Genomic DNA, 25593 nt, shown 5'->3' on the forward strand with positions numbered 1-25593 from the left:
TAATAGTACACACTTTATCCATACCTGGTATGTCTGGAGGCTTGGGTCTAGAAAGAAGTTGTCTATTTTGGGACTTCTAAGACCACCTATTTTGCGACTTCTAAGACCACCACCACTAGGTGCATCGTCTGGTGTCCGTTTAACTCAGCCTTAGATAATAAAAATTTGTTTAGATAATAAAAAATTATTTATATGAAACTAAAATACTGGCTCCCCTGCTCTGTCAGCTCCTATTTCCCAGATATATCTTTTAATATAGAGAATTATTTTGGTCTTGTCATAAACTCATGGATCTTGCAGTGATAAGCCACCCATGCTGTATTCTCAGTAACAAACTTGGCCATGCACTAAGAGCAACACTTTGATCTGGATTTCACTGTGCTGCATAAAACAGTAGCCTGAAAATTGTATTTACCTCCCCCCACTTTTTTTTTCTTTTTTAGACTAACCTTAATTAGGTTTGACTGCAGAACCAAAGAGAGCAGTTTATGCATTTTGCAACTGCACCCCTTCAGACTTGAGGAGTTTCAGCCCAACCAACTGGCATCTGAACCTTGGTTGTTTTTTCCTCTAAGCAACACCATACTCTGGTAGTTTTTTTGACCTCAGTCATTTCTAATTAAGACCTTTGTTAGTTTCTGAAGTTGTGTGGTGAGTAATTTACTCAAAATAGTCTTGTCTGTGACTCTGAGCCCCTTCTATGCAGAATAAGGAATATCTATTGCCTGAAATATTTTAGAATCACATCATTTTAAGTGCAAGGTTGGTTTAGCAAAATGGTCCTGGTTTATCACCTGTTGTCTTTTTCTTTGTAGAAGTAGAAAATCTACTTAAAGTTAAGTAACTTTCTGGGATGTTATGTGAATTTCTATACTGGAACAAATGTTTCACATGTGTTATAGTGTCTGAATCGGTAACTGGCAGACTTATGCCATTGATAATCAGTACTAAACAGAGAAGCACTATGAAGAACAGTTGTGCCAGAGAAGTGTATGGAATACTTAATGAAAGACAGTATAATACTCCATAACAAAACATGCTGGACTTGGTTTTGTTTGTTTGTGATTTTAGAACCACCAACTCCTTTTATCTGTTCCTTATTTAGTTACCATTAAAAGATGGTTTGATTTGTGCTGTGTACTTATTTTACTTTAAAGACTCTTTTGTGAGCACGCATGGGGGTTTTTTTAAGATGTTGAAATCTAAGACATCTTTTGATGAATGCCTCACTGTCATGTTTAGTGAAGAAACTGTAGGCACTGTCATTTTTATACTGCTTGGGATCACCAGAGTCCTGCATACCCATTAACAGGGACAGAGGTCCTTTAGACGGTGCAGATCTCTGACAAACTTGCACATTTCTTTCCTTCTGCTGAAATAATTTTTGTGCATTCACAATTCAACATTTTAATAAGTGGGCTCTGATTTTTATATCTAATAATAGTGTTGTAGGAATTTTGTCTTAAAATATAAGCCATCCAGATTTTGTAGGGTGTGGTGTGTAATTTTTTAGAATACCTAATGTAGTTTGGAAAGAAGAGGAAAGAGAAGAAAAACTTTTAACTTCATGAAGGCTTTCATTTATTGTCAGTGGAAACAGTTTATCAAATGTATGTCCTGTCAGGGAATAATAATAGACATAACCATGTATAGAATAATTTATTTGCCTCTTTATTTTACCAACTCTGTTCTCCTTTCACACTTAATTGTACATACAAATGTACACGCTGGCCTGATGAAGGGTAATGTAAAATGCACCATTTTACACAAATGCACCAAATGCACAGCTTTCTTCTGTGAGGCAGCCATTAAGTTTTTTTGGTGTCCAGTTACATAGCTGTATCAGAAGCTATCTGAGCATAGGTGGAGCATCCTCCTTCCCAGATAATACCATGACCATCAAGAGCTAGACCAGACTAGCATGCCTATGAAAATTTTGCCTGTACTTTGCTGAAGAAGCATTCTTTTCAGATGGCTCATAGGTGAAACTGTGAACACACCACAAGTGTCCTTCCACTGTTCACGTTGGTTGATCAACAGTACAAAAGCTAGATTTTGAAACAAATATCAGAATTGTTTGTTTCACTGTGTTAGGATATAAAGTATGAGACAAGAATCCTGGGTGTCAATAGTCACCCACTGTGTATGAGGATGAGGGCTGAATGTAATACCAGGTAAGAGAGAGGTCTGTAATAAGTGAAAAGAATTCATAAGCCAGTTGTGTTTTGTACAAGATAATGTGAATCTTATGGTAATATACATCTGTATTAAATGCATATGATGAAATGTGACCATGAAGGATGCTGGACATCTGAAACTCATATTAATACTACCTAAAATATTTGTGTATCATTTAAGAATTAACATTAGTGCTTTTATGCACATAGCCTTCCTGAGCAAGTCAATTTGTAATTTTGATGTGTTGTTTGTTTTACTTAAGGAATCAGCTGGAGGGGATATTCAGTCTCCTTTAACGCCGGAAAGTATTAATGGGACAGATGACGAGAGAGCGATGCCAGAAGTGACGCAGAACTCAGAACCAAGGGCTGAACCAACACAGAACGCATTGCCATTTACCCATAGGTACAGATTCAATTCCCACATCCTGATTAAGTGATCTCTATATCCTTCCTCGTTAAAGGGACCTTCTCCCATATTGTGTGTGGAAAAAAGCAAACCCACTCCTCCCCCAAAAAGTAGACCGACTTTTGGATTTGCAATATACTCTGTGTTTTAATTAAAAAAAAAGTATGAGAAAATCTCTTGGAATAAGATTTGGGGGAACATTACTTTGTAATCAGCTATTGAACACTGGTTAGTGTAGGGGTCCCTTTAACAGGAATCATTATTTCAGTGTTGGAGATCTTAGTAAAATTACCTGCTTCATAGAATATTCCAATTAAATTATTTTTGCACACATTCTTTAAATGACTGATGGGACTGGATGTCAACCTTTTGTTGACAAGTTTTTGGAAGAAAAGGGACTCTTGCAGCACTCTTGGATTATGGAGTTTAAAGCAACCTTTAATTGAACAGTTCTCTGACAGTAAAATTTTTCAACTTCTTTCAAAGTACAAGAGAAGTGTAGGTCTGCTTCAGACTGAATTATAATTTATTGCACTAGGAATGCTGTGCTTTGTTATTCTTTAAGAAAGGTGGGGGTTTTATTTAATGATACAAAGTTACAATGGATATTTCTTGCCTATTAGAAGTAATTGTAAATGAGTCCCTCTCAATAAAACACATAATGTATTGGGACCATTGAGAGTAAGTGAAACATTTAATAAACTTAGAACACAACTAGAAATACTAGATTTAATTTTTTTTAAGCCTTGTGTAATTCCATTTAAGTAGAGTTTGAGCTCTTTATCAAAGGTTAAGGAATACTAGCACATCAGATGTGTCAAGCAATTCAGAATGAGCAGAGGTGAAACTGAAATTGTGCAGGATGTCTCAGTTTTTGTAAGAGAATAATACTATAAAACAGCTGGAAAAATAATAGACATTTTCAAATGAGAAAAAAAACCCCCAAACCCAATCTCAACAGTATTTTTTTTTAACAGAGTGATTGCGTTTATTTTTATACTGTTACCAGTGCATCTATTATATGTTTTAGAAGAAAGGGTGCACTGTAAGAGTGCTATGTGCATGTTGAAGGAGTATACAAATGTTGCACATCTGTCAGTGTTTTGTAATGAGTTCATTTAAACTGAGTGTTGAAATCCTCTATCAATATTTTTGTGAAAATAAGCTGTGATAAAGTCCACACATGAATAGCGTGGTTTGTTTTTTCAAAAAATAATAGCTTGAAGATCTCCCCTCTGTTCAGCATATGTAAATGTTTTCTGTATGCCAATATAGTAACTAAGTTTGCTTTCCACTGCGCATGACTGAAACTGCTCTGAAACTACGCGGTTGTCATTACTGATGGTGTAGAACAGAGATTTCAAAACTTCTAGATGCATTGCCTTTTTCTATCTACTTTATGCATGCAGTGAGAGCCTAGTTTTAGATTTTTATTCTGTTAAATACCACTAGCTATAATTCGTTTTCCAACAATAACTCTGCGTTTTGAGATTCACTTCTCATGTTGATTCTTAAAAGACCAATGTTTTGTCTTGCTAATGGTAGCTTCAAGTTTGTTAGTGATCTCTTACTGAAGAAAACCCAAGTTTTTACACCCTTTGAAATAAAGTAATTTTTGGAATAGCTAAGGTTTTTATTATAAATAAATAAAGTTTATTTATTTATTATAAATAAAGATGCATGAAACACATGCACAAAAGAGTTGGAAAGTGAAGCCTTCAGGAATGTGTTTACCCTGGTTAAATGGGCATGTTTTTGTAGAGACTTTTCATAATAATAAATTAGCAACTGGGTAGATACACCTAGCCGCCTGTGCTGTCTGAAATGATGTTCTCATGCAGGCAGTCTGCTTGCCCTGATTTAAAAGGAAAATAAAATTGAAAACCTTACACCCTGATCATTAGAGAATCCCTGGACTTCTCACAAGTCAAGGGTACAGAAAAGTATTGTGCTTATCCTTGTTCCCTGCCCTTCTGATGACATGGTGTGTATGTGGCACTCCATGTGTGATGGAGAGGAGTTGCTGAACTGAGCCCTTTTCTTGTGCACCCTGGTAACTTCCACTGCTCCTGAACCTTTTTCTCCTGATCCTAAGTTTCAGCAAAGGTAAAGTTTAATCAGGGTTTCAGGATGAGGAGAGTAATGCTGGAAGGGCATTTCAGTGTCATCTTCTTTGTGGAAATAATTTTTATTTATTTGCCTTTAGTCCAGGAGCTGCTAATCAGTCTCTAGATGCTTTTCAGAAGAAAAAGCATAGTGGATTTCCCTCAATGAGTTCAGCTGTAGGGTTCATCAGAGTCACTAAGGCTGAATTGAAATAACACTACCATAGCAAGTTCGTTTATTAGATAAACAGGAAAGCTCTATTCTACTCTGGCATTGACAGGACATGCTTATCTTGTTAAGAGTGAAAAGAAGTGGTCCTCAGTGTAGATTGGAGCACAGGGAAGGCATATGTGGGGCTGCACAGAAGGAGCCCAAGCAGTCATGATGCAAGTGTTGGAGCTTTCTGTGCAGGATGAGGTGCTGCAGCACTGTGTGGCAAGAGTGGTTGGTGAGGTGTAAACTGTGTTGCTGCCAAGAGGGTCAGCAAGCACAGCAGAGTGCAGGTGTCTCTGTGGCAGATGATACGTAGGGGAAAAGGTTTGGAGGAGGCTACTGTCAAAGCAGTGGTTTAGATAAGGCATCTCATGTCTTTGTGTGTACTGGAAGAGTCTGACAGGAGAGGAAAAAGTCAGAAATCAAAGTTGTGGAAGTCATGCTTTAGTTTACATCCCACTGCTTGTCATTTTTAATCTGAATTTTTAACCTGAAAAATGTTCAATTGGCTTTTGTTATAACACGTCTTCACTGGCCAGAGATGTCGTCTTCTGCAAATGTTCTTCTCTGCATTCATTATGCCTTAGCATAAGTAGTTAAAACTTCTTGTTTCAGCAGCATAGGTGTAGACTACATTTGTATTTATAGATATTTCCTGACCACTTATACTCAAAAGCCAAAACCAGCATTACTTAAGTCACCAGAGTTTTATTAAAACTCAAATATCTTCTTATTTTAATAAATAATTCTATGTATTGAAATTAACATTCTCCAGAATATGTCTAAAGTCCCATTCATATCCCATGAGCATGGTAGGGCTGAAGTCTAGTTGCTTCAATTTATTCTCATCTTGAAAGTCCTAATGGTCTTCACAAGCAGTGTGACTCAAATCAACTGCTTGAGATAAGGGTATTAAACAGTCAGAAGATAAACTCTTATAATTAAATATCTTGCCTTTTTTAAACTATGCATGATGGTTAATATTGAACTACGAAGTAATATTATTGTAAACTCCGATGTCCTATAATATGCCATATAGCCTGAGCACTGCTCTCGTGGTTAAATGTTGCCAGAACAACTGGAAGTAAAATGTAACCTGAGCTTGCCACTAGAATTTTTAAAAATCTTGTCTGAAATACTGGTCGGTCCTTGTCTGAGCAATAGCTGGTCAAGGAAGACTTTTTTTCTAGCTGAGACTAGATTATCAAATCTGATATTTAAATAATTAAGACTAAAAAAATTATGAATTTTTGTTTTAAGTACATATTTTTGTTCTTAAGTAAATTTTAGTTTCCTCAGACGTCTTTCTTGTTTAAAAAATATTTTCCACATTCTTCAAGTTGTGATTTTTTAGTTTTTCTCCAACTAAAATTGTTGATCATAAAATGGGGTTTTGAGAGAAAAAAGTTGCTAAAATTTTAAGTACTTCTGATGCAACTGGCTTTTAAATAAAAGTTTTCAGATGACCAAGAATTTTATACTATGCACCGTAAGGATTAAAACTTTTCATAAAACTATTCAGTTTTAATATTTGAATTATATTCTAAGGCTGAATAGTGTATATGGTGAACTCTACAGCTGCTGCTTTTTGATAACTGGTGAACTTGCTCTTTCACTCTTGAAGAGAATACATTTGTTCATAACAAGCTTTATTCCGGTTTTAGCACCGTAAGAAGCTGATAAAACACATTTTCAGAAAAAAAATATAAGAGGATTCTTCTGGGACAAACCTTGAAAATCTTCGATTTTCTGTCAACCATGACTTGTACCTGTTACCTTTGTTTCTTGTAATACGTAAACTTGGAATTTCTATTGCATAATGTTTTGATCAGACAATATATGTGTGTTTGTTTGTTGCTTGTTAGTTGAAATTCCTATTTTTATATTCAAACGAATTCTTAAGAGGGAATTTTGACTCATTGCCTTAGTGAAAATGGACTTAATTCACATGATGCTTATATTTTAGATATGTTATTGTCTAGATAGTTTACTATTTAATAATGCTGCATGTAAATCCAATGCTGTACAACAAAGAAAAACCAAAAATCTTGCTGCTAGATCATGTTCTTTCACTGCATTTTCATTAAAAGTTGTACATAGAAATCTCTTTAGTAGATTTTTCACTGTGTGTATTAAAACTGCTCACTTCTACAAGCTTAAACAATGTAGTTGTGTTACAGTACAGGTACTTTGTGAATCATATGGAACTGTTAACTTGGCTTTAAGGAAACGTTTTGAGTTAATAATTATTGTGGTGTTTTGTAATTTGAATTTATATTCAAATCCTAGTATTTGGATGTTCTTTGTAGGATTATGCATAGCTTCCTTACCAAGTAGTCCTGAGGTGTACATTTCTTTATTTAAAATTCTTTGTTTTGAATGTTATTGAACCTGATCAGAGGATAATTCGTTGTTGTGAGAAAGCTCACAAGCTCTGTAATCCAAGCTCCTGCTCAAAGAACAGCTATGAGACCAGATCAAGCTGCTCTAAGCTTTATCCACTTAAGTTTTGAAAACCTTCTGTAATGGAAACTGATAAAGTCAGGGATTTTTTGAAAGGTTTCTATATAACATAAAAGGCAATAACTGTCTTCACATTGCACATTACTATTATGAACTGTGATATTTTAGGGCACACCAGCCGAATTACGGTGAATTCAATTGCTCTGTTGAAAAAGATTACTATTTCTTGAGTCACTCTCAGAGAAGAAACTCAAAGGTGATATGTTCCTGCTGTCAGTGTAAGCAAAGAACTGGTTAATATAGAAACTTAGACCTAGATCTTGACTTCCCCTCAACCAACATTTGATGTTGTGAAGGCTGTAGTTGTACTGTTCTGTGGCCTCTTGTGCTCTACCAGCAGGAGCCTGGTGATCTCCCCTCCTTCCCTGACCCAATTCTTTCTGCTTCCCAAACTCCTGCACTTCTGCCTAAGCTGCTGGGATCCAGCTAAACTAGGGTCTCCTTCAAAATAAGAGTTCTTGCTAGGAAATTATTAATTTGAAAGGAAAATTTTACATTGTGTTTGTATAATTATTTTTTTATGTCTGACTTTCCTGACTTTGACAATTTCTGACAAATTCTCTAAGGTATCTTTGGAATACCTAGTAAACCATTTTCATAAGATATCTCTAGTCTGAAAGGAGAGGTGGAGAGGAAGAATGACCATGTTATATGCGTTGCTTAACTCTTCAAAATTAAGAATCTCTGGAACTAATAGAGCTAATTTTGATAGCTGAGGGAATGGCTCAGAGCAAAAAACTAAAAATAATCTAATGCTTGAGTAATTTCACCATCTCCCTTGAGCACCTAGGCGTTTTCTAGGCAATTCTCATGTGAATTACCCGCTTCCTGATGTTTATTTAGTGAGAGCTCCAGGGGAGTGATGCAGATGATGTGAACTGGGTGTTTGAAATTAGATGATATAAATACTATCCTCAGGGACAAGTAAGCGCTCTTGAAACATACCTGTCAAATACATTGTTAGAAGAGGAATATGATTCTTATGCTATTTATATTAAAAAAACCGCAAACAACCCAAGCCAAAGAAGTATTACTTTTACGATGTAATTTTCCCGCTTTGATCACTTACATAAGGAAAAAAACCACCCTGTTTAAAAAAAAAAGAGAAAGACAGAGAAAGAAAAAGATGGAGAGAAAGAAAGAAAGAGAGAAAGAAAGAAAAAGAAAGAAAAAAGGAAGGAAGGAAGAACTATCTTGATTAAGAAATGAACTTTCATTTTTTTGAAGTAAATCAATTAGATTCAACCTATCCAAAGTATGGATGACATTAAAAGATTGTTAATACTTCGGCAACTGTAAACATTGGCTTTGTGAGTCGGGATGTGTGATACTTAACACTAAATCAATTCTGTAGGGTGAGTGGTTTGGGTTGGAGTTTTTTGCAGTGCTCATTATTTCACAAACATTACTTATGTTGATATTCTCAAGAATACGTTTTTTGAGCTGTGTTACTCATTTTAGGAGTCTGCTCTTAGCATGCAGTGACTTTTTTGGTCATTTTTAGGCAGTGTGTGGGGGGGAGCTATTCTCTTTATTTTAGATTTTCCGAGTCATTTAGTTGACTAATGAGCTTTTTCTATTGTGCATTTTGATACCAGTGATCTGCATTTGTGAGCAGTGTCTGTGAAGTTTGTTTTATGGTGTGATTTGTACATATATTATTTAGAATCTGTCGATTTTTGAGTTGCAAGATCAAACATGCAATCATCTTTTCAAGAAGAATTATTAAAGCAATGTTTTTAGAAGATCTTATGTAGACAGTTGATACCTGATGTCTTCTTTACTCCTTCTTCCATCAGTGGTTTTGATATTGTTTACGGTCATCATAGGAAACCTTTCAACCAATAAGTAGGGATAGGGTATAAGGATTAGGATTAAGAGAACTATAGCAGCTTCCCTATGAAGGCAGGCTAAGAAAGTTGGGGCAGTTCAGCCTGGAGAAGAGGAGGTTGAATGGAGACCTCATGGCAACCTTCCAGTGTCTAAATGGGGCTTACAGGGAAACTGGAGAGAGACTCTATAGTGAAAGGACAAGGAGTAATGGATACAGATTGAAAAAGGGGAAATTTAGGTTAGATAATAGCAAAAAAGTTTTTACTGTGAGGGTGGTGAGATACTGGAACAGGTTTCCCAGGGAGGTTTTGGATGCCCCAACCCTGGCACTGTTAAAGGCCAGGTTGGACAAGGCCTTGAACAACCTGGTCTATGGGGAGGTATCCCTGCCCATAGCAGGGGAGCTGGGACTTAGATGGTCTTTAAGGTCCCTTACAACCCTTAACATTCTATGATTTTATGATTCTGTAAACTGCAAACGGAACTTTCCCCAGGCACCATAAAGGAATCCAAGGTTCTGTCTGTAATACACCAGAGATCTCTTTGGGGTGTCTTTTAAAACATTTTTTTTCAAAACTGAAAGGTGACATTAGTTTCAAAGTGAACAGCCACAACAAAGAAATGTTGCAGGTCTCAATACACTATTTTACAGAAAAAAACACATTGAAAAATTTTAAGAGAAGTCAGTTTTGTAAAATTGTTTTTCATTTTAAAATTATCTGTGGAAAGACCCAGTCCTTTGAAACTACAAATGTCATGCTTTCTTCAGATTGGAATCCTCACTGCACATGTACCATTTTTCAGCCTCCCAGTAAAGAAACAAAACCAGAAAGCCAGTAACACCTCAAGTTCCCAGAGGAAAAATAAAACCAAGACGCATAGCTATTGATCTCCTGAGTCTCGGTGGTTTTTCAAATATTCATGGCCCTTGAGAAAAGAGAACATTTTTCAGAAACAAAGGTGGAGGGGATGTTTTGCAAGACAAACATACTTTTTACCAAATCTGATCACATAAATGTCACTGACTCCTCCTCAATGGGGATAGGAAAGGTGATGCATGACAGTATTTCATAACCTAGGTACTGTGAACCATTCATGCCCATACCTTCAACCTGGGATTAAATCTTGATGAGAAAGTGGGGGCTGTCTTCAAAGCCTGGAATTTTGGCCATTTGTAATGAGATTTTCCTATGTCAGACTGTTCTGCAGGTAAAAGTATCACAAAGTTTGCACCTGTCTGCACACAGACATGTTTTACCTCTCTAAAGAGACCTCTTCAACTTAAGCCCCAACAGCCACTCAGAAGTGTATGTTAGAAAATAAAGGACTCCTTAGTAGCTGGTGTGTAGCTGCTTCATTTCAAGTGCAAGACTTAGTGCTCTTATCTTTGCCAACACAAAACAGCGCTTATGCCACCATCTATAGGGGTAGAAAAATGCTAAAAGAAGTTTTTCAGACTTGTTCATTTACTGTTTTCTGTCCCTAAATTGACTTTGTCATTTTAATGTGTTTCTATGAAACACAAGAATAGTCTAGTCGTGCATTTCAGGGTACATATTCCCATCCACATAGAAATTATTGAACAGGTTACACAGTTTTAGAGAAAGGAAATTAAAAAGAATTTAAGATTTGTGCAGAACAATCTGCATCACTATCACATTTCAATTTTTGTGTATTTTACTCATCTCAAGGTTCACTTAATGTCAACCTCGGATTATTTATTAAAATCAGTGTATAGAACATGGATGAACTTGTGCAACTTACAGTCAAGGTAGTCATGGAAGAATGCTTCTCTCATATGCCATCGTAAAGGAAATTGAAGTGTTGCTGAAGAGTTTTGAGTTTAAAGTCCACAAGTTAAAAACAGCTTTAAAAACCCTCAGACACCAAAAAACCTTGGCTTTTTGTCAGTTTTTTTATATTAAAATATAACAATTCATAACAACAATATAGTCTCAAAATACAGCCTTACTCTTTTAAAATCCACATAAACCTGCCCCCCAAAGCCATACTTTCTTGAATATTTGTGAAGTGTATGTTTTTAATGAAGAAACATCTCTAGTTGTTCAGTTGCTTGAGTACTTACATGTCTTCACTGAAATGTTTCACAGTGAAGGTGATGAGGCACTGGAATAGGGTGCCCAGAGTCACTGTGGATGTCCCATCCATGGGAGTATTCAAGGCCAAGTTGTATGGGGCTCTGAGCAACCTGGTCTAGTGAAAGATGTCCCTGCCTGTGGCAAGGGAGGTTGAAACAAGGTGATCGTTAAGGTCCCTTCCAACCCAAGCCACTCTATGATTCTATTCTAAAACAAACAAACTAGCCTGAATCTTGCAGTTAGTGGCTCTTTTAAAATGTAGGGTCTTTATCACATTTTTTAGGCAGCGTGGCCAAACCCAGTGGAATACTTGAAGGAAGTATTTTTTGGAAGTGGGAGGGGGTGAAGAAAAAAGCCTGTAACTGAGTACATTTTAACAAAGGTGAAGCTCCGTTGGATGCATATGATTGATATAAGTTTAGACCTCTTTTACTCATACCAGCAAGTTACTCTGCTTTCTGTGTTATTTCAGGTGTAGTGGTGGATCATATGTGGACTTCTCCTATGAGAAGCTGCGTAGATAGAGAAGTAGATAGATAGATAGATAGATAGATAGATACATAGATAGATAATCTGCTTCTGAAATCTGATCTATATTGTATGGTTATGGTTTCACTGCCATCTGGTAGGCCTGATGATAAACAGACAACTATGATGACAGTGTTAAAGACTAATTAATTACTATTCTTGAAACAGTATAGAACTCATTTCTCTCAAACTTCCAGGCAGAATATAAATAAATGTAACTTCCTCCTTTAACATCTCATATTGAAGATGAAGTGATCAATTTGGTTTATGGATTTTTATATTCCTTTTAGAACCCACTGTATTACTACCTTCCTATCTGCCCCCTCTCCTTGCAGGAGAGGTACATTCTGGAAACAGAAAGGAGATGGCTGGCATCATCTTCTGGAAATATTTAAGCTTAAGAGCCAGTAATTCATTTTATTCCTGCTGTCGTTTATAAGAATTAGAAATGCAGTCGGGGAATTTACATTATATCTGACCTGAGATACAAGATGCCAAACATCTTAAATCATAAAGCATTTCTTGAGTCTTGCTGAATGGTTAATTGTGGATTCCCTTAACATACTACATGGATCCCTACATCCATCGGCTTTGCTATTTTTAAAGTTCTTAAATGATTTTAATGAAGCCCATATGGACTTCAAATTAGCTAATTTTAGCCAATTAGGTACCTTTATACTAGAGGATTAGCATGGAAAGCCAGAGTCAATAATAGCTGGCAACAGTTATTTAAATTACTAGTTCTTTTTCATCAAAGATATGAGATAGAAGTTCTGCTGTACCAAATTCTGCTTGGGTTTGTATGGCTCATGAGTTCAGGAGGTGGCTGTGGCTCCTGTTCCTTTGTTACATCTCTGATTCCAGAGTAAAGTTTCAGAATGGGCAACTGTACCTTGAGCAGCTGGTACAGGCTCCTCCAGTGGTTACACCAAATGGAAGGTTAGATAGGGCTGCATGAATGCTTCTGTCCCCTGGAATATTTTTCACTCCCAAGTGAACATGGCTTAGGAACTAACTGTTTTGTGCCCGTTGGTTTCACCAGTTCAGAGCCAACATACAGTTGTCTGCGAGGTGCAAAGAAACCATGATGAACTTGATGAAGCCATTTGCTGTTCTGTGATATTTATTGATAGGATTCCGCCAAATAAATTACCTCTGCCCACTTCTTGAAAGAACACATATCTAAAAAATAAAGTTTGACAAAGCAGAGAAAAGCAGTTTAGCAAATTCTTTATATTAAAAATGCATAACATGAGCACTAACTTAGTGTATTTTTAAAAGGATTATTTCATATTTAAATTAATCACTTTTACAAAAATAGCTTTCATCAAAGTTGTTTTTTCTAGAATTTACCTGGAATTCATAAAATGCATATATATATATATATGTATGTATATATGTATGTAAGACATATCTTTGAGGGATCATTTTGCATCCCTGCAAGAGATGTAGGACCAAGGACCAGGAGCTCTTGATTTTCACATGAAGTGAAAAAACCCACTCAGTTTCAAGTCTAATCCAAAAGATCCGTGCTGTTTTACTAATACAATACTCTGTAAGTGTCTTGGTTTTGTCAGATGAATTAGGATTGCTGAAGATTTATCCCTTATTTAGAGATAGGGTTTACAAGTAAACCAAGTTAAGGTAATAATTCCTTTGTAGGATGCTGTAGCCTAGGTCTTCTGGTGGACAACCAGCAAATTCTGCTACATCCATGTGATACTGAGGTCAAAACATTACACCTGATGCCTGATGCATTTCATCCTAGATAGGCACCTGCCTAAGACTGGGCAGATGAAGTGCTGTCTTGGGATAGTTAACCTTTTAAACAGCTAAACGCAGAGGAGATGGGTTTCATCCACTAAGCCTTCTTTCCCAGGTCCAGCCTTTATTTGTGCCTCCTGGCAATGTTGTGATCCAAAGTTTTGCTTACTGTTTTCAACTGAGGCAACACAGTGTTGTATTCTCTGACATTGTGGTCACCCTACCATGGCTCCCTGATGAGATGTTTCAATTACTCTCCCTATTCTCCAGCTTAAGGTTCCTGCACAGATAGCATAAGCCTCAAGACTAAAAGCTCATTGATCAAGTAGAAATCCAAAGGTGCTTTTTTGTAAGCCCTTTCAGGATGTGTCTGTCTGAATGTGCAAACAGCGTTCAGGCTCCAAGTGAACAAGTTGTGTTATTGAACGTAATTGTGTCATGTTGATTATTTTCTGTCACACTGTAGTAGGCAGATGCCTTGCAGTGGGACTTTGATAGTGTCAATCTCCTTCTGGCAGACACAGATAGAATTAGGGGCAAGCACATATAAACACAAAGTGAACTATTTTGTTGGTCAAAAATATGTCCTTAATATATTCGCTTTTTGAGATTAGAAGAATAAAATGGGGAATACAGCTAAATGGAGTTCAACATGTCCTGTAGTTTTCCATTATCTTTATGCTTTAGGGAAGGTTTCTGTACCTAAAGAATCACATCTTTTGAGCTCCTTTATTATCACTATAGATGTCAGTGACATTTTATAGGACAGACAGGAGGTGGTTTGAATTGATCAGTGTTTTGATCACATAACAGGAGGCTCTACTGAGATGAATTTAAGTTGCTGAATAGCACTTTGTTGAAATGTGGACAGCTGGCAATTCGTAAGCATTCATCAAAGTACTTCACAGTGACACCAAACAGCCATCAAGTTTTGTCTGTAATGAATTGAGTTGGCACAAATCAGCAATGAACTAGAATATAGGAGAGTTTTTTAATCAGCTCTTAAGCCATTTGGCAAATGATGGAAGCTAGAGTTGGGTGAAGGTCCTGAAATAAAATGCCCGGAATGTCTAGAACTCTGTTTCTTCCAGTATACAACAAAAAAACTTTATGTGTGGTCCACTTCCTCTGATCAGCTTTGATTGTATGGTAGTTGCCTTTGCAGATTTTACTCTATGGCATTGTGATGTAATGATGTTCTGTCTTCCTGATATGAAATGCAAAGCGTTTGGTTTCTAAATTAAGGTTAGAATAGTGAAAACCATTCTTCTGGGAGACTGTAATCCCATAGGTAATTAAGAAGTAATTTTCTTCAAATAACATGGCTCAGACAAAAAAACCAAACCAAACCAAACCCCTGAAAGTTAATTGACTGAATTGTACTAAGTTATCCAACTCTAGTAGTTTGCCAAAGGAAGAAGAATTAAAGTTTTTTTTCTACTCAATATAGTGATAATAGGTATAGAAATAAGATATGATTTTGTTGTCTGAAGCCAAATGCATGTAGGTAATACATTCAGATTAATTTGGCCTGAATTTTAAGAGGATGGCCAAAATGGTTTCCTGCATGCCTGAAGTGTGATCTAACTGATCACTGTGTATGACTGTGAATTACCTGTTCACTTTATGTAGGAAATACTTTGGAATTTAATGTATTTGTGTGACGACACCAATGGTGTAGTGCCTTCCTTCTGTACTCTTCCAAGATTTTAGCATTCTGGTTTAATTCTACTTTGGCACTTTGGAGATCATTTGTGCTGGGCTTATGTTCAGCACAGTGGGAGGCTGAGGAGAGCTGGCTTTTAAACATCTTCATATCATGGTGTTTGCCCTACCCTTTCCTTAGTCTAGGGGCCTTATCAGGGAAGATGAAATAGAGCTTGCAATATTAGAAAACAAACATGCTGAAATGTGGCACATAGGCATAGCCTTGTGAAAGAATGAAAGCTCAGCATCTGCTGTGCTGACTGTGAACTCACAACTAGCAGAACTCACGTGCAACTTCATTCTTTCCCTGTTAGGTTTTGACGAGTTAAGTAAGATGGGACAGAGAGAGAAGAGAGGAGCCAAGCTTTATATTCTTCTTTCAAACTGTTACATCAATTAAATGTTGAATTGGGAAGAAGAGATCTATAAATTACCACATTTTAACCTCCAGCTCAGTTCTTGAGACAAATGGTCTGCATTATTCTGAAAAGATGAAGGAAACCTAAGATCACTTAGTCTAGACTGAGCAAATGAAAACTATCAACTCCAGTTAATTAAGGAAGGTGCCATGTTACATTTTTTCTTTAAAAATGCGATTTTTTACAATGAGAGAGAGAGAGGAACTTATATAAGGACTTCGTCCTCTGAATGTTAACCTGTAGTTCATGGGAAAAATACGAGTATCAGAGAATTCCCATGTATTAAATTTATTCTTTTATTTCACCCATTTAATTTGTTTTTAGTAAATTTGTCTCTAGGATCAACATAGGGCAAGCAATTTAGTCACTTCTTGAATTCAGATTTGGTTTAAACAAGGCAAATTTAATACTTTCATTCTCTTAAAGAACTGTAATGGGAAAAAAATAGGAGTTGCAGTATCCACTTGTGTTACAACTCACTTATGAGTTGTTTTTTTCAAACCTATACAGTCCATAAATGCTTTACTGTGATCATATTATGTGACTTACTGCTTGTTCTTCAAAGTACTTTTGACATCTCCATAGGTGGTTTATTTTGGACTTTATATGTAGGCTGTTGACTCTTAAGCAATTGTATGGCTATTACAGAAGATAAATGAAACTTAATTAAATTTTCAATGCTCCCGCATAGCTTCAGTTCCCTTAATGGAATAAGTTTTTGTTGTCAGCATGTAAACTGACAGTTCATCTCCTCACTAACTGTGCAATTAATGCATGTTGTATTTACTGGAATAAGCAAACTGGCAATTGTAAAGCAAAAGTGAATTGCACCAGTAGAGATTACTTGCTATGGTAAGATAATCTAATGTACTACCTGAGTGGAGGCCAAGTAATCATAATTCAGAATCTTTAGGTGACTACCTAATCACGTAGAACTATTTCTGTTGGTCATTCTGTAAGAATGCCTTTCTGCTGCTGGTAGTGGAGTTGTGAGGCCCTGCAGCTGTAATGAGTGTTCTGCTGAGACAGGAACCAGCACTAAGGGGTCTTAGAGGCTGAGCTGTCCTGTGGTATCAGTAACAGAAGGTTCAGCTAAGATCTAAAATAGGCACCTGTAAAAGTTTCACACTGAGCTACTTGTAACAGCTACTCTGTCTTCAGCAGCGGCACAACACACTCCAGTTACAGCTGTGATGGAACCTAGAAATGCAGATAGAGGCTCGCGCTGAGGATCTCCGCCACTGACATGTGGTGTCTATCAGACGTACAGGGTTGGGAGAGGTCCCTTTAGCCCTGTCACTGCTCTGCATGTGGCTGGGGTTGCCCAGAGCGTAGCTTTTACTGTCTTCACTCTGCTATTGCAGAGCTGAAAATCTGTGCTGAGCTGCATAGAATCAATTTGTACCTGCCACAGCCTCATGGGTCACTTCTATACTGCTAAATAAAATGTGCCTTGGCACTGAGGGTTGAACTGTTTCCTCATGTGCAGCAGTGATGCTGGATCTCTTCTGTGCCTATTCAGTGTCCTTGCAGCTGTAAGACACCATTACTGTGTTTTGTACAGAGTCCCTTTCCAGTTTGGCATACTTGCAATGATTGGAGGGCTTCATTGCCACCCACTTGAGCGGTATTCTTGCACAAAAGCACAGATCTACACTGCATGCCCAGGAGTATTTCAAGTGGGAATGGGAGGTTTATAGATCCCACAAAGCCTCAAAGACTGTAGAGATGGAAGGGTGCTAAACCTGATTATATACAAACTGTGTTTAGAATCTCCCTGGCCAGCTGTGACTTGCAAAGACTGCAAACTCCCCAGTCCATACAGCCTTTGGAAACTCAGAGATTTTTGGCCATGAGCGGAAGGATTTGTCCTTGTCCTTACTACCACAGCATTTCTGTGGTAAAGCTAGGGAAGTTTCTCAAACTCAACAAGGTGTAATTGAGAGCACAGTTCAGAGAAACTGTTAAAATATGAATAGCAGTCAATAAATGAGAGCCCTGGTGAGAGATGTGTGGGAAAGTCGAATACTCTATTCTGTTACATTGCTGAGAGAGTGCAGTTTGATTCTGTGCACACACAAATTGTTGTTATTTTAGGATTTTTTTAAAGAAAATTGGGGGTTTGTGTAGCCAGGGGCCTCAGCAGAATTAAATCCATACTAATTCAGAGTGTGAATTTGCAGTTAAACTGCTTTAAATTCTTGTGTGTACAGATGAGTTCCACAATGAAAGTGGCCATAATTCAGTTCATTTTAGTGTCAGGGTCACTATGTCCTAGTATCTGACTTGCTGATAGCCACATTGTCTAATTGCTTTCTTAAAGTGATTAAGTGCCATAGATGCCAGAGTCAATTTTACTTTCTTTGCTGCCAAATACCTAGTCATTTTAGAAAATAGGATGTAAGTTCCTAAATAACTTTGTTGCTTTTGAAAATGTAACTTCATTGGAGTATTTGGTGTATTCAGCACCATAGCAACAGCAAGGAATTATGCTTAATGTTCAATGCACTAAAAAACTTATTTGGTATCAGTTGTGAAAAATTATGAGGTGCATTACAGATCTGAGAATAAACTACTTCCAACTATGCCAATATGCAGTTTCAATAAAGGAATAAGGGCAACTTTTTTTTTTTTACTTTTTCAAATATGTGATAAGATTTTAGGTCTGCAAGGTCTCATAGGCATGAGAATAAAATTCTTGCAATGATACTGGTAAGTAATCTCAGGGAGCAAGGGCAAATATTTTTTAATATTTCAGAGAATGTGATAATTGTTAGGTTGATAAGGTTTTAATGATTAGTGCAAAAAAGCTAGAAATTAGTTAGCCATGCTTGCTCTTTCAAAGAGCTAAAAGTTATGAGAAAGAGCTACTGTTTTTTGTTTTTTCTATGGCCTTCATGAAGAGATAACCAAATATCTGTTTAATATGTAAAATTAAATGACTAAGATAAAAATGAGATCTTTTTAAATTAAAAGTTGAGCCTCTTCAGAGAAATCAGGGACTTATCTTCAGGTTAAATATAAGTCTTTTGCTTTGTGATACAGTGTACAAAAACATGCTTAAAACTGTTCCTAGCAGTGCAATTTTAATGAGAAATGGAGTTCAAATGTCGCCTGTGTAAACACATCCAGCGTGAAGTAACAGACAATACAAGAAACTTGGAAATGTTGTTTTTTCTCTTTTGTTCCCCCTTTTAACTTTGGTCAGGACTAGGACCTAAGTCCCTGATGGGTAGAGATCATTGCTGAAGCATTAATTTTGTATTAATACCTAATGGAATGCATTTCAAGAGCTCTTCTGTTCTGTTGACTCTTAGCATTTCGATAAGCAGTGAACACCACCAATACTTAGCCATTTTTAGCTCTGGCTTTGTTGCCTTTTGCAGGAATACCATGCTGAGTTACCAAAGGTAATATTTATGATTCCTTAAAAAGAATTTCATATCCAGTCTATTCCCCAGTGGTAAGTTGCCATATTGAAAGCAGTGTGTGTTGTGGTGGTTTCTATAGGCCCTGTAATGAATGAAGGCTGTATTATAAAATACAGAGCATGGATTTAGATGGTGGATCTAAATAGGATATAGCCATCAATTTGCCATGCGTAGTGGTCTGCTATATAGTGGAAAGAGTCTATATCAACTACTTTTGTGATTTTCATCCATGAAGTCTGCAAAGCTAGTGATCCTTCCCAGTGAGCTGATAAGGCACAGCACAGGAGCTGCCTAAGAGCAGGACTGCCTGTAACAGAACTGGAAAGGCAACTCTTCTCCTGTCTGTGGGCTCCATGGGTACTCTTGGTGATTGGGAATGCAGTCAAGAGCATGGTCAAGCTGAAAGACTATATGAAAGTGAAAGATCATATACGAAACACCTTGAAGGAGAAATCTGTAATATCTCCATATATGGAGCTGCCCAAATTTGCAGAAAAAACTTCTGCATTTGTCTTCTACACTGATACAGAAATTAGGAGTTCAAGTACATTGTAGCTCAGAGTTGAGAAAAGGGGTGTGCAAAACAAAACAGTACATCCTGGAGTGGGATAAACCTTCAACATTCCTACAGAATAATAGACTCCCAGAAATGTAATGCTCTCACCTGCTGATTTCATCCATCCAACTGCCTTTCTTGCTTTCCAGCAGGTGTGTGTGGCTTTGATAGCAGGCACCTCACTTGAAGTACAATGTGATTCAAGGGCCTCCTTCATCTCTTTTGCTATGAGCTGATTCACAACCATGTTTCCCTGGTTTTGTGCTAATGTAACTCCACTGAGATCATGTAGATATTCCTTATCCCAAACGGAAGAACAAATCTTTCATGCTCTGTTAATGTTCCTTCTTCTCTTCTCGGGGGAGCTATCCTCCTTTGCTAAAAATTATTTTGAATACTCTAATTAAGGATAAGGATCTCTTTGAATATTAATTAGTTTTTCATTGGCCTTACTCAAAATATTTAACTCAAAGCAATTTCCTGGTAATTATCTCTGGATTATAATTTTGAGAGGCGTTACTTTTTTTTAATGAAATCTAGTTTATCAAATAAGACTTCCTTTTGTATGTGTCCAGTTAATCTCAACTACATATAAACCAATAAGCAGTAACTGTGAAGATGCAATTTTTTTTTGTTTCTTAAGTTTTCTTCTTACAACACCTGTCATTCTTACCATAGCTTTCCCTCTTTTGCTATTCTTTAATTATTTAACTGAATGACTCTGTCCCTCGCCTTGTGTACATAATGCGGAGTTTTTTGAGTGGTTTAGTCTACTGGGCCCATACAAGCAGAAGTTCTGTACAAAAGTTAAAATGGCAGAACAACTCAAAATCATTGCTCTTCTTGGAATGGTGGGATAGAACCTAGTCCACTCCACTGCTCTTTCTTCAACTTCCCACTCATTGTAGGGCTCCTAATTAGGTATAATTCAATAGAGGACAAAAGTCCCTTCTGTTTCCAATTCAAGAGAGAGGGAGAGATTTCCATATCATTATCAAGGGCTTATGGTGCTTTTGACTAGCAAGTGGACAAAGTCCCCAAAACCATCTTGTTTAAATACTTTCCATCATAAAGTAGCTTTTTGAAATCTCTGAAAAGGGGTGAAATTACAAAAATTCCTGTTTAAATCAGGACATAAACTGAGGAGATGAAGTTTCATTTTCAGAATGAATGAGAGGAGGGTTCTTGTGAGCTTTTAGGAATACCTTGAGGGATGCTGCAATCCCCCACTGTGCTAGCAGAGTCAACATCTCCATCTAATCAGACAGTCACATAATTTCAACATAGGCAGTAGGAAGTGTAGCTTGTTGCAGGGATCTCACCCTTCCAGCTTTCATCATTAACTGACGCTTATTTAATATGGAGGACCTTTTTCAGAATTGCTTTCCAAATGCACTGTAGAGTTTTACATAAACCAAATAGTTGCCTTACACTTCCAAAGAGAAGAAGCGACACTACTTGTGTTCAGTGGTCTTCTTGGATAGTACTGCAACAGAACCAAAAGGTTCACAATGCCCCTGTACTTCATCAAACATGAAGAGCTGCTCTGTACGGCTCAGCAGCCAGGCTATCAGAAGGGATCACCCCTTGCAGCCAGCACAGCCGATACATTGTTACCAGCTGGTTGATATACCTCTCCTGGTGTTTGGTAATGCTCACTCCAGCAGGCTCTTGGGCTGCTTCCAACACATGCCACTATTTATAATCTGGGCAGTAGCTACAGGGACTCTGCTCTGTTCATATTTGTCAAGTCTTATGGATTTAGTTACCATAGCAGAATCCACATTTTGTGGTGAAAGTACTTCATTCTTTCTCCTATATTCCTCCTTATTTCTGCTGTCCCAAGATAGGGATGCTCACTACACACCCACAGTGCACATCACAGTGATACCTGAAGGAAAGAATTTACATGCTCTGGAATAACTTTAGTTTTTTGAAACAGTGACTATGCTATGGAATAATTTTTAAATTAATTAATTTTATGCAATGAATGCAGTAATAAACTCCCTAAATAATAATGAAGCAGAATTCTGCACACATTTTATTTCAATAAATCTGAAATAAAGCTTAAACCATGTTATTCAGTGTTGGTACTGCATACAACTTTGCAAACAATGAATAAACAATAATGATTCAAAAAGCAGAAACTTGATTTGAAGTGCTTTTGTTTCTTTGCTTCATGAAGGCATCTCTCAAAATACCTTAATTCTGAATGCAATTCATTAATGTGTGCTTCCCTCTCCTTCCATTTGCAAGCCTTCTCCAGCTGGCTAAATATGGTGACTGGAGCTTTTCGGATTAATTTTCCTTAAGTGACCTACTTTACAGAGAAAGATAATCATGCATTTATAGCCTCTGGCACACTATTCAGGTCACAGATGGACAGATACCAAAGCTATTCTTCAGTGATTTACTGGGCTTGTAACTAATCCCCAGTGAGAAAGGGGATCGGCCTGATGTTAATTGGTTTGAATGCCTAAAAGTATGGAAGGAAGATCATTGACTCCAGTTTTCAGAGGGTGTCACAGTTAGGCTGAGTGATACCAGCCATCAGTTTTTCTAGGATCGTTTTGTGGAAGTGATTGAATTACTGAATGTCAAAGATATAAAATACCTGACTTTGAATCCTTTGCCTTGATGGGGTAGAACCATGTGGTATTCTGACTGGACATGTCTGGTGTTTCAGATACACCGGATTGCGTGGCCAGCACCAAGGGTAAGAGATTTGGGAGAGTTTTGACCTTCTGCTTGCTAACAGGTGCTTGTGATCCCATGAACAGTTGTTATGATCAGACCCAAACCTCTGCTATGAAAGCATTTTTTTTTTATTAGCATGATCAGTTGAGCCAACAGAACTCATATTTTGCTATTATCCATTAAAGGCCCTTTCTCCCTCTTGTATTTGACAGTAATGGGATGTATGCAAAACAGCTTTTCCTCTTGCTTTCAGATGTTCAGAAGTTTCACACAGAAATGACCAGGTTTTAATCTCTGTTAGAGTATTTTTAATAGTTTGGGGGAGTTTTTCATGTTGAAAAACAGGAAACGGGCATGGTTCCAGATGAATGATAGTGGGGTTTTTTTGAAGTACTGTCTTGAAACTTTGTGTCAGGCAGTCAGTGATATTAGTTCTCATAGGTTTGAAGCAGTAAGCTGTCAGCAGAGGCTTTCAGAAGAAAACAAAACATGTATGCAGGTTGAATTCTTGTACCACAGGACTGCAGGTGTGTATGCCTGCATGTCCCCAGGTGTGTACACACAGCTTTGCACCACAGCGCAAATTTGGAAAGTGTTCTGGTGGAAGTCACACTGCACTTTGGATCACTGTGATCTCTGAATAAGTGTTTGTAGTTCAAGTGCTTTGTAGAGCACATATTCTCAGAACACGTGAGGAATGATTCAGATTTGGTTTAGATATTACAACTGTTAAGACAACCTGACAGGGCTGTGTGTGTATTTTCTATGACAGAATCTAGTGCTGCTGAGGGCAAAATAAATTCCTTTTAGCAAAAAGCCTTTCAGACAGGAATTAAGTAAAAGGTTTTAGGGAGAAAGAATATGTACATCCCTCCTGTATCTATTCCAAGAGACTCTAGTGCAGCTGTTCCACCATCAAAATTCTGCCTGTGTGCTTTAGCAGTTGTTGGCAGCCCTTTGAAGTTTCCACATGTGCCCATCAGCTTCTGAATCTGTGTTCCCTCTCACAGGTGTTAGACCCGGCATCTTCTCCTCCAAGGTAGAATTCTTGTTGTGTCTGAATCGTACATTTCTCAGTGTTTCCTCAGGAAGTACTGTAAATTTGAACAAATGTAGCTCTACAGATACAGGCATCAATGAAGATACTCTCAGTCTAGCTTAAGAAGAGCCTCCTGTATGTATGCTTTTATCTGGTCCTAAAGTAATTAATCTAACTCCAGTTTTAACCAAAGTAATCCACAGAGCATAATTTAATTATCTTTCTGTTTCTCAAGAAGGTATTTGAGAAAAGTCAGTCATAACTGCCAAGATTGGTTATGGGCTATTTTAATCAAATTATGATTTTATGAAACAAAAAATCCACATCTTTGGTTCTGTGTTTCCTGGTATGATACTCATTAAGAAGAAACAGGGTAAGTCTAGATAGTTGGGAAGTCGTTGTATATTATACAAACCTAGATAACTAAGTAATGTGTGTCCATTTTATGGAGCTATAGTCGACTCTCTAGAAGATACAATAGCAATTATTTATAGAAAAAAAACCAGTATATGCTACAAGTCAGTAACACCTACATTACAACAGGGTATGTTCCTGCCCACTATGTAGATCCCTTGGGGGAAGAAAAGTACGGTTTGGAAATAATACTGATGCATTCCTGTTGAGAAAAACCAATTGAAAAATAACCAGCTCTGAAGAAACCTTACAGTTTTTGAACCAGGGTAACCATAGCAGTAATGGAAAATACATGCTCCATACTTCATGCTGACATCCCATTATACAAGGAATAACTTAAGAGCTCCTGGCTGTTTTCTTGAGAGGCACTGTAGCAAGGGCACCAGGTAAAGGTGAAAGTGAAAAACACCACAAATCACCCTCATATTATTACTAATCACTCCCTGAGAGTCTGTCTTCTGGGCTCTTTGTGGCTTAGAAGGTTATCATTGTGGATATACCCATTATTACATTAAAAAAATTAACTTCCTTAGGATAATAAATGATCAAATAGTTCTCAGCCTGTAACTGTCTCAGAGACAGCTGTGTTACATCAGTATAAAATTTTGTGTGCATGTTTATTCTGTGGGCAAGATGAGTAGTAAGGCGCATTTTATAAGAAATGTATCAGTGTCACACACAATTTGCTAGTAGCTAGTAGTTGCTAGTAGTCCTGCAGGAACTACTAAATGGAACTATTCACTTACATGAAACTACTGGAGTGGATACTTTTTTGCCTGATCAGAACATCAAGAAGGAGTTATGAATATAATAACAAACTAGATATTTTTAGCATTTTTTAGCGGAATTTGTTGACCTGCTGGACTACTATGAGTGAAAATTAAGTTTGATTAGAGAAACAGAAGAGTAGACATGGTTCCAGAAATTTGTACTTATCTTCTTGAATATGTGAGTCAGTGTTCCCTGAATGAAGTAGGATCATCATTAGTTTAGTCATTTAAGATCTAAAATTTCCAGTGGTGAACTTCTAATTAGTTGTATAGATCACAAAATTATAAAGCAATTTCAAAAAACCCATATTCCTCTTCTGGAACAACTTGTATTCCCACTCAAGGGGATGAAGCAGTGTATTTGGAAGGAAAGGCTGGAGCACAGAAGAACCAGATATGATGTTTTAGTGAAACAGTACACGTGATCTGAATTGGTAATGAATGTTCCTTGGTGTCTGGTTGATTCTGAACACCTAAGAAGCATTTATAGGAGTCGTAACGTATTTGAAATATGCTTCAGTGGGATAGACTTTGCATATGCAGGAAGTGGAAGAAACTAAATGGAAAAAATGATGGCAATGTTTCATTGTACATGTGTACGAAGTTCAAATCTATAAACTTACATGTAAAATGACAGTAAATTATAATTAAATTAATCATATTAACATATAAAGATATAAACAAAATAAAATATTATAATAATTGATCATAATTCATCACTAACCTATATACAAAATCATTTTGGCCAGAGTTACAGATCTTTGATTTTCAATGATGTCTTTAATAGTAAGCTAATTAGGCAAAATTAATTATTTTCTCCATGTGTTTTCCATGTTGGTATGCACCTCACATGCTCTTGGTGAGCTATTTGCTTATTAATACATTTACCTGATGTATCTAAGATATTT

General features: G+C 37.1%; 1 protein-coding gene across 1 annotated transcript in view; it reads left to right on the top strand.

Annotated features, from left to right (window-relative positions):
• HOMER1 (homer scaffold protein 1) overlaps positions 1-25593 on the top strand; it is an 85873-nt gene that overhangs the window by 37228 nt on the left and 23052 nt on the right. The window contains exon 5 of the mRNA XM_027717207.2: positions 2441-2583. Coding sequence (XP_027573008.1) covers positions 2441-2583 — 143 coding nt within the window. The remainder of the gene's footprint in view (positions 1-2440; positions 2584-25593) is intronic.

Source organism: Pipra filicauda, unplaced genomic scaffold (genome assembly GCF_003945595.2).
Source record: "Pipra filicauda isolate LSUMZ 115617 unplaced genomic scaffold, ASM394559v2 scaffold34_size3990699_pilon, whole genome shotgun sequence".
Taxonomy (NCBI): Eukaryota; Metazoa; Chordata; class Aves; order Passeriformes; family Pipridae; genus Pipra; species Pipra filicauda.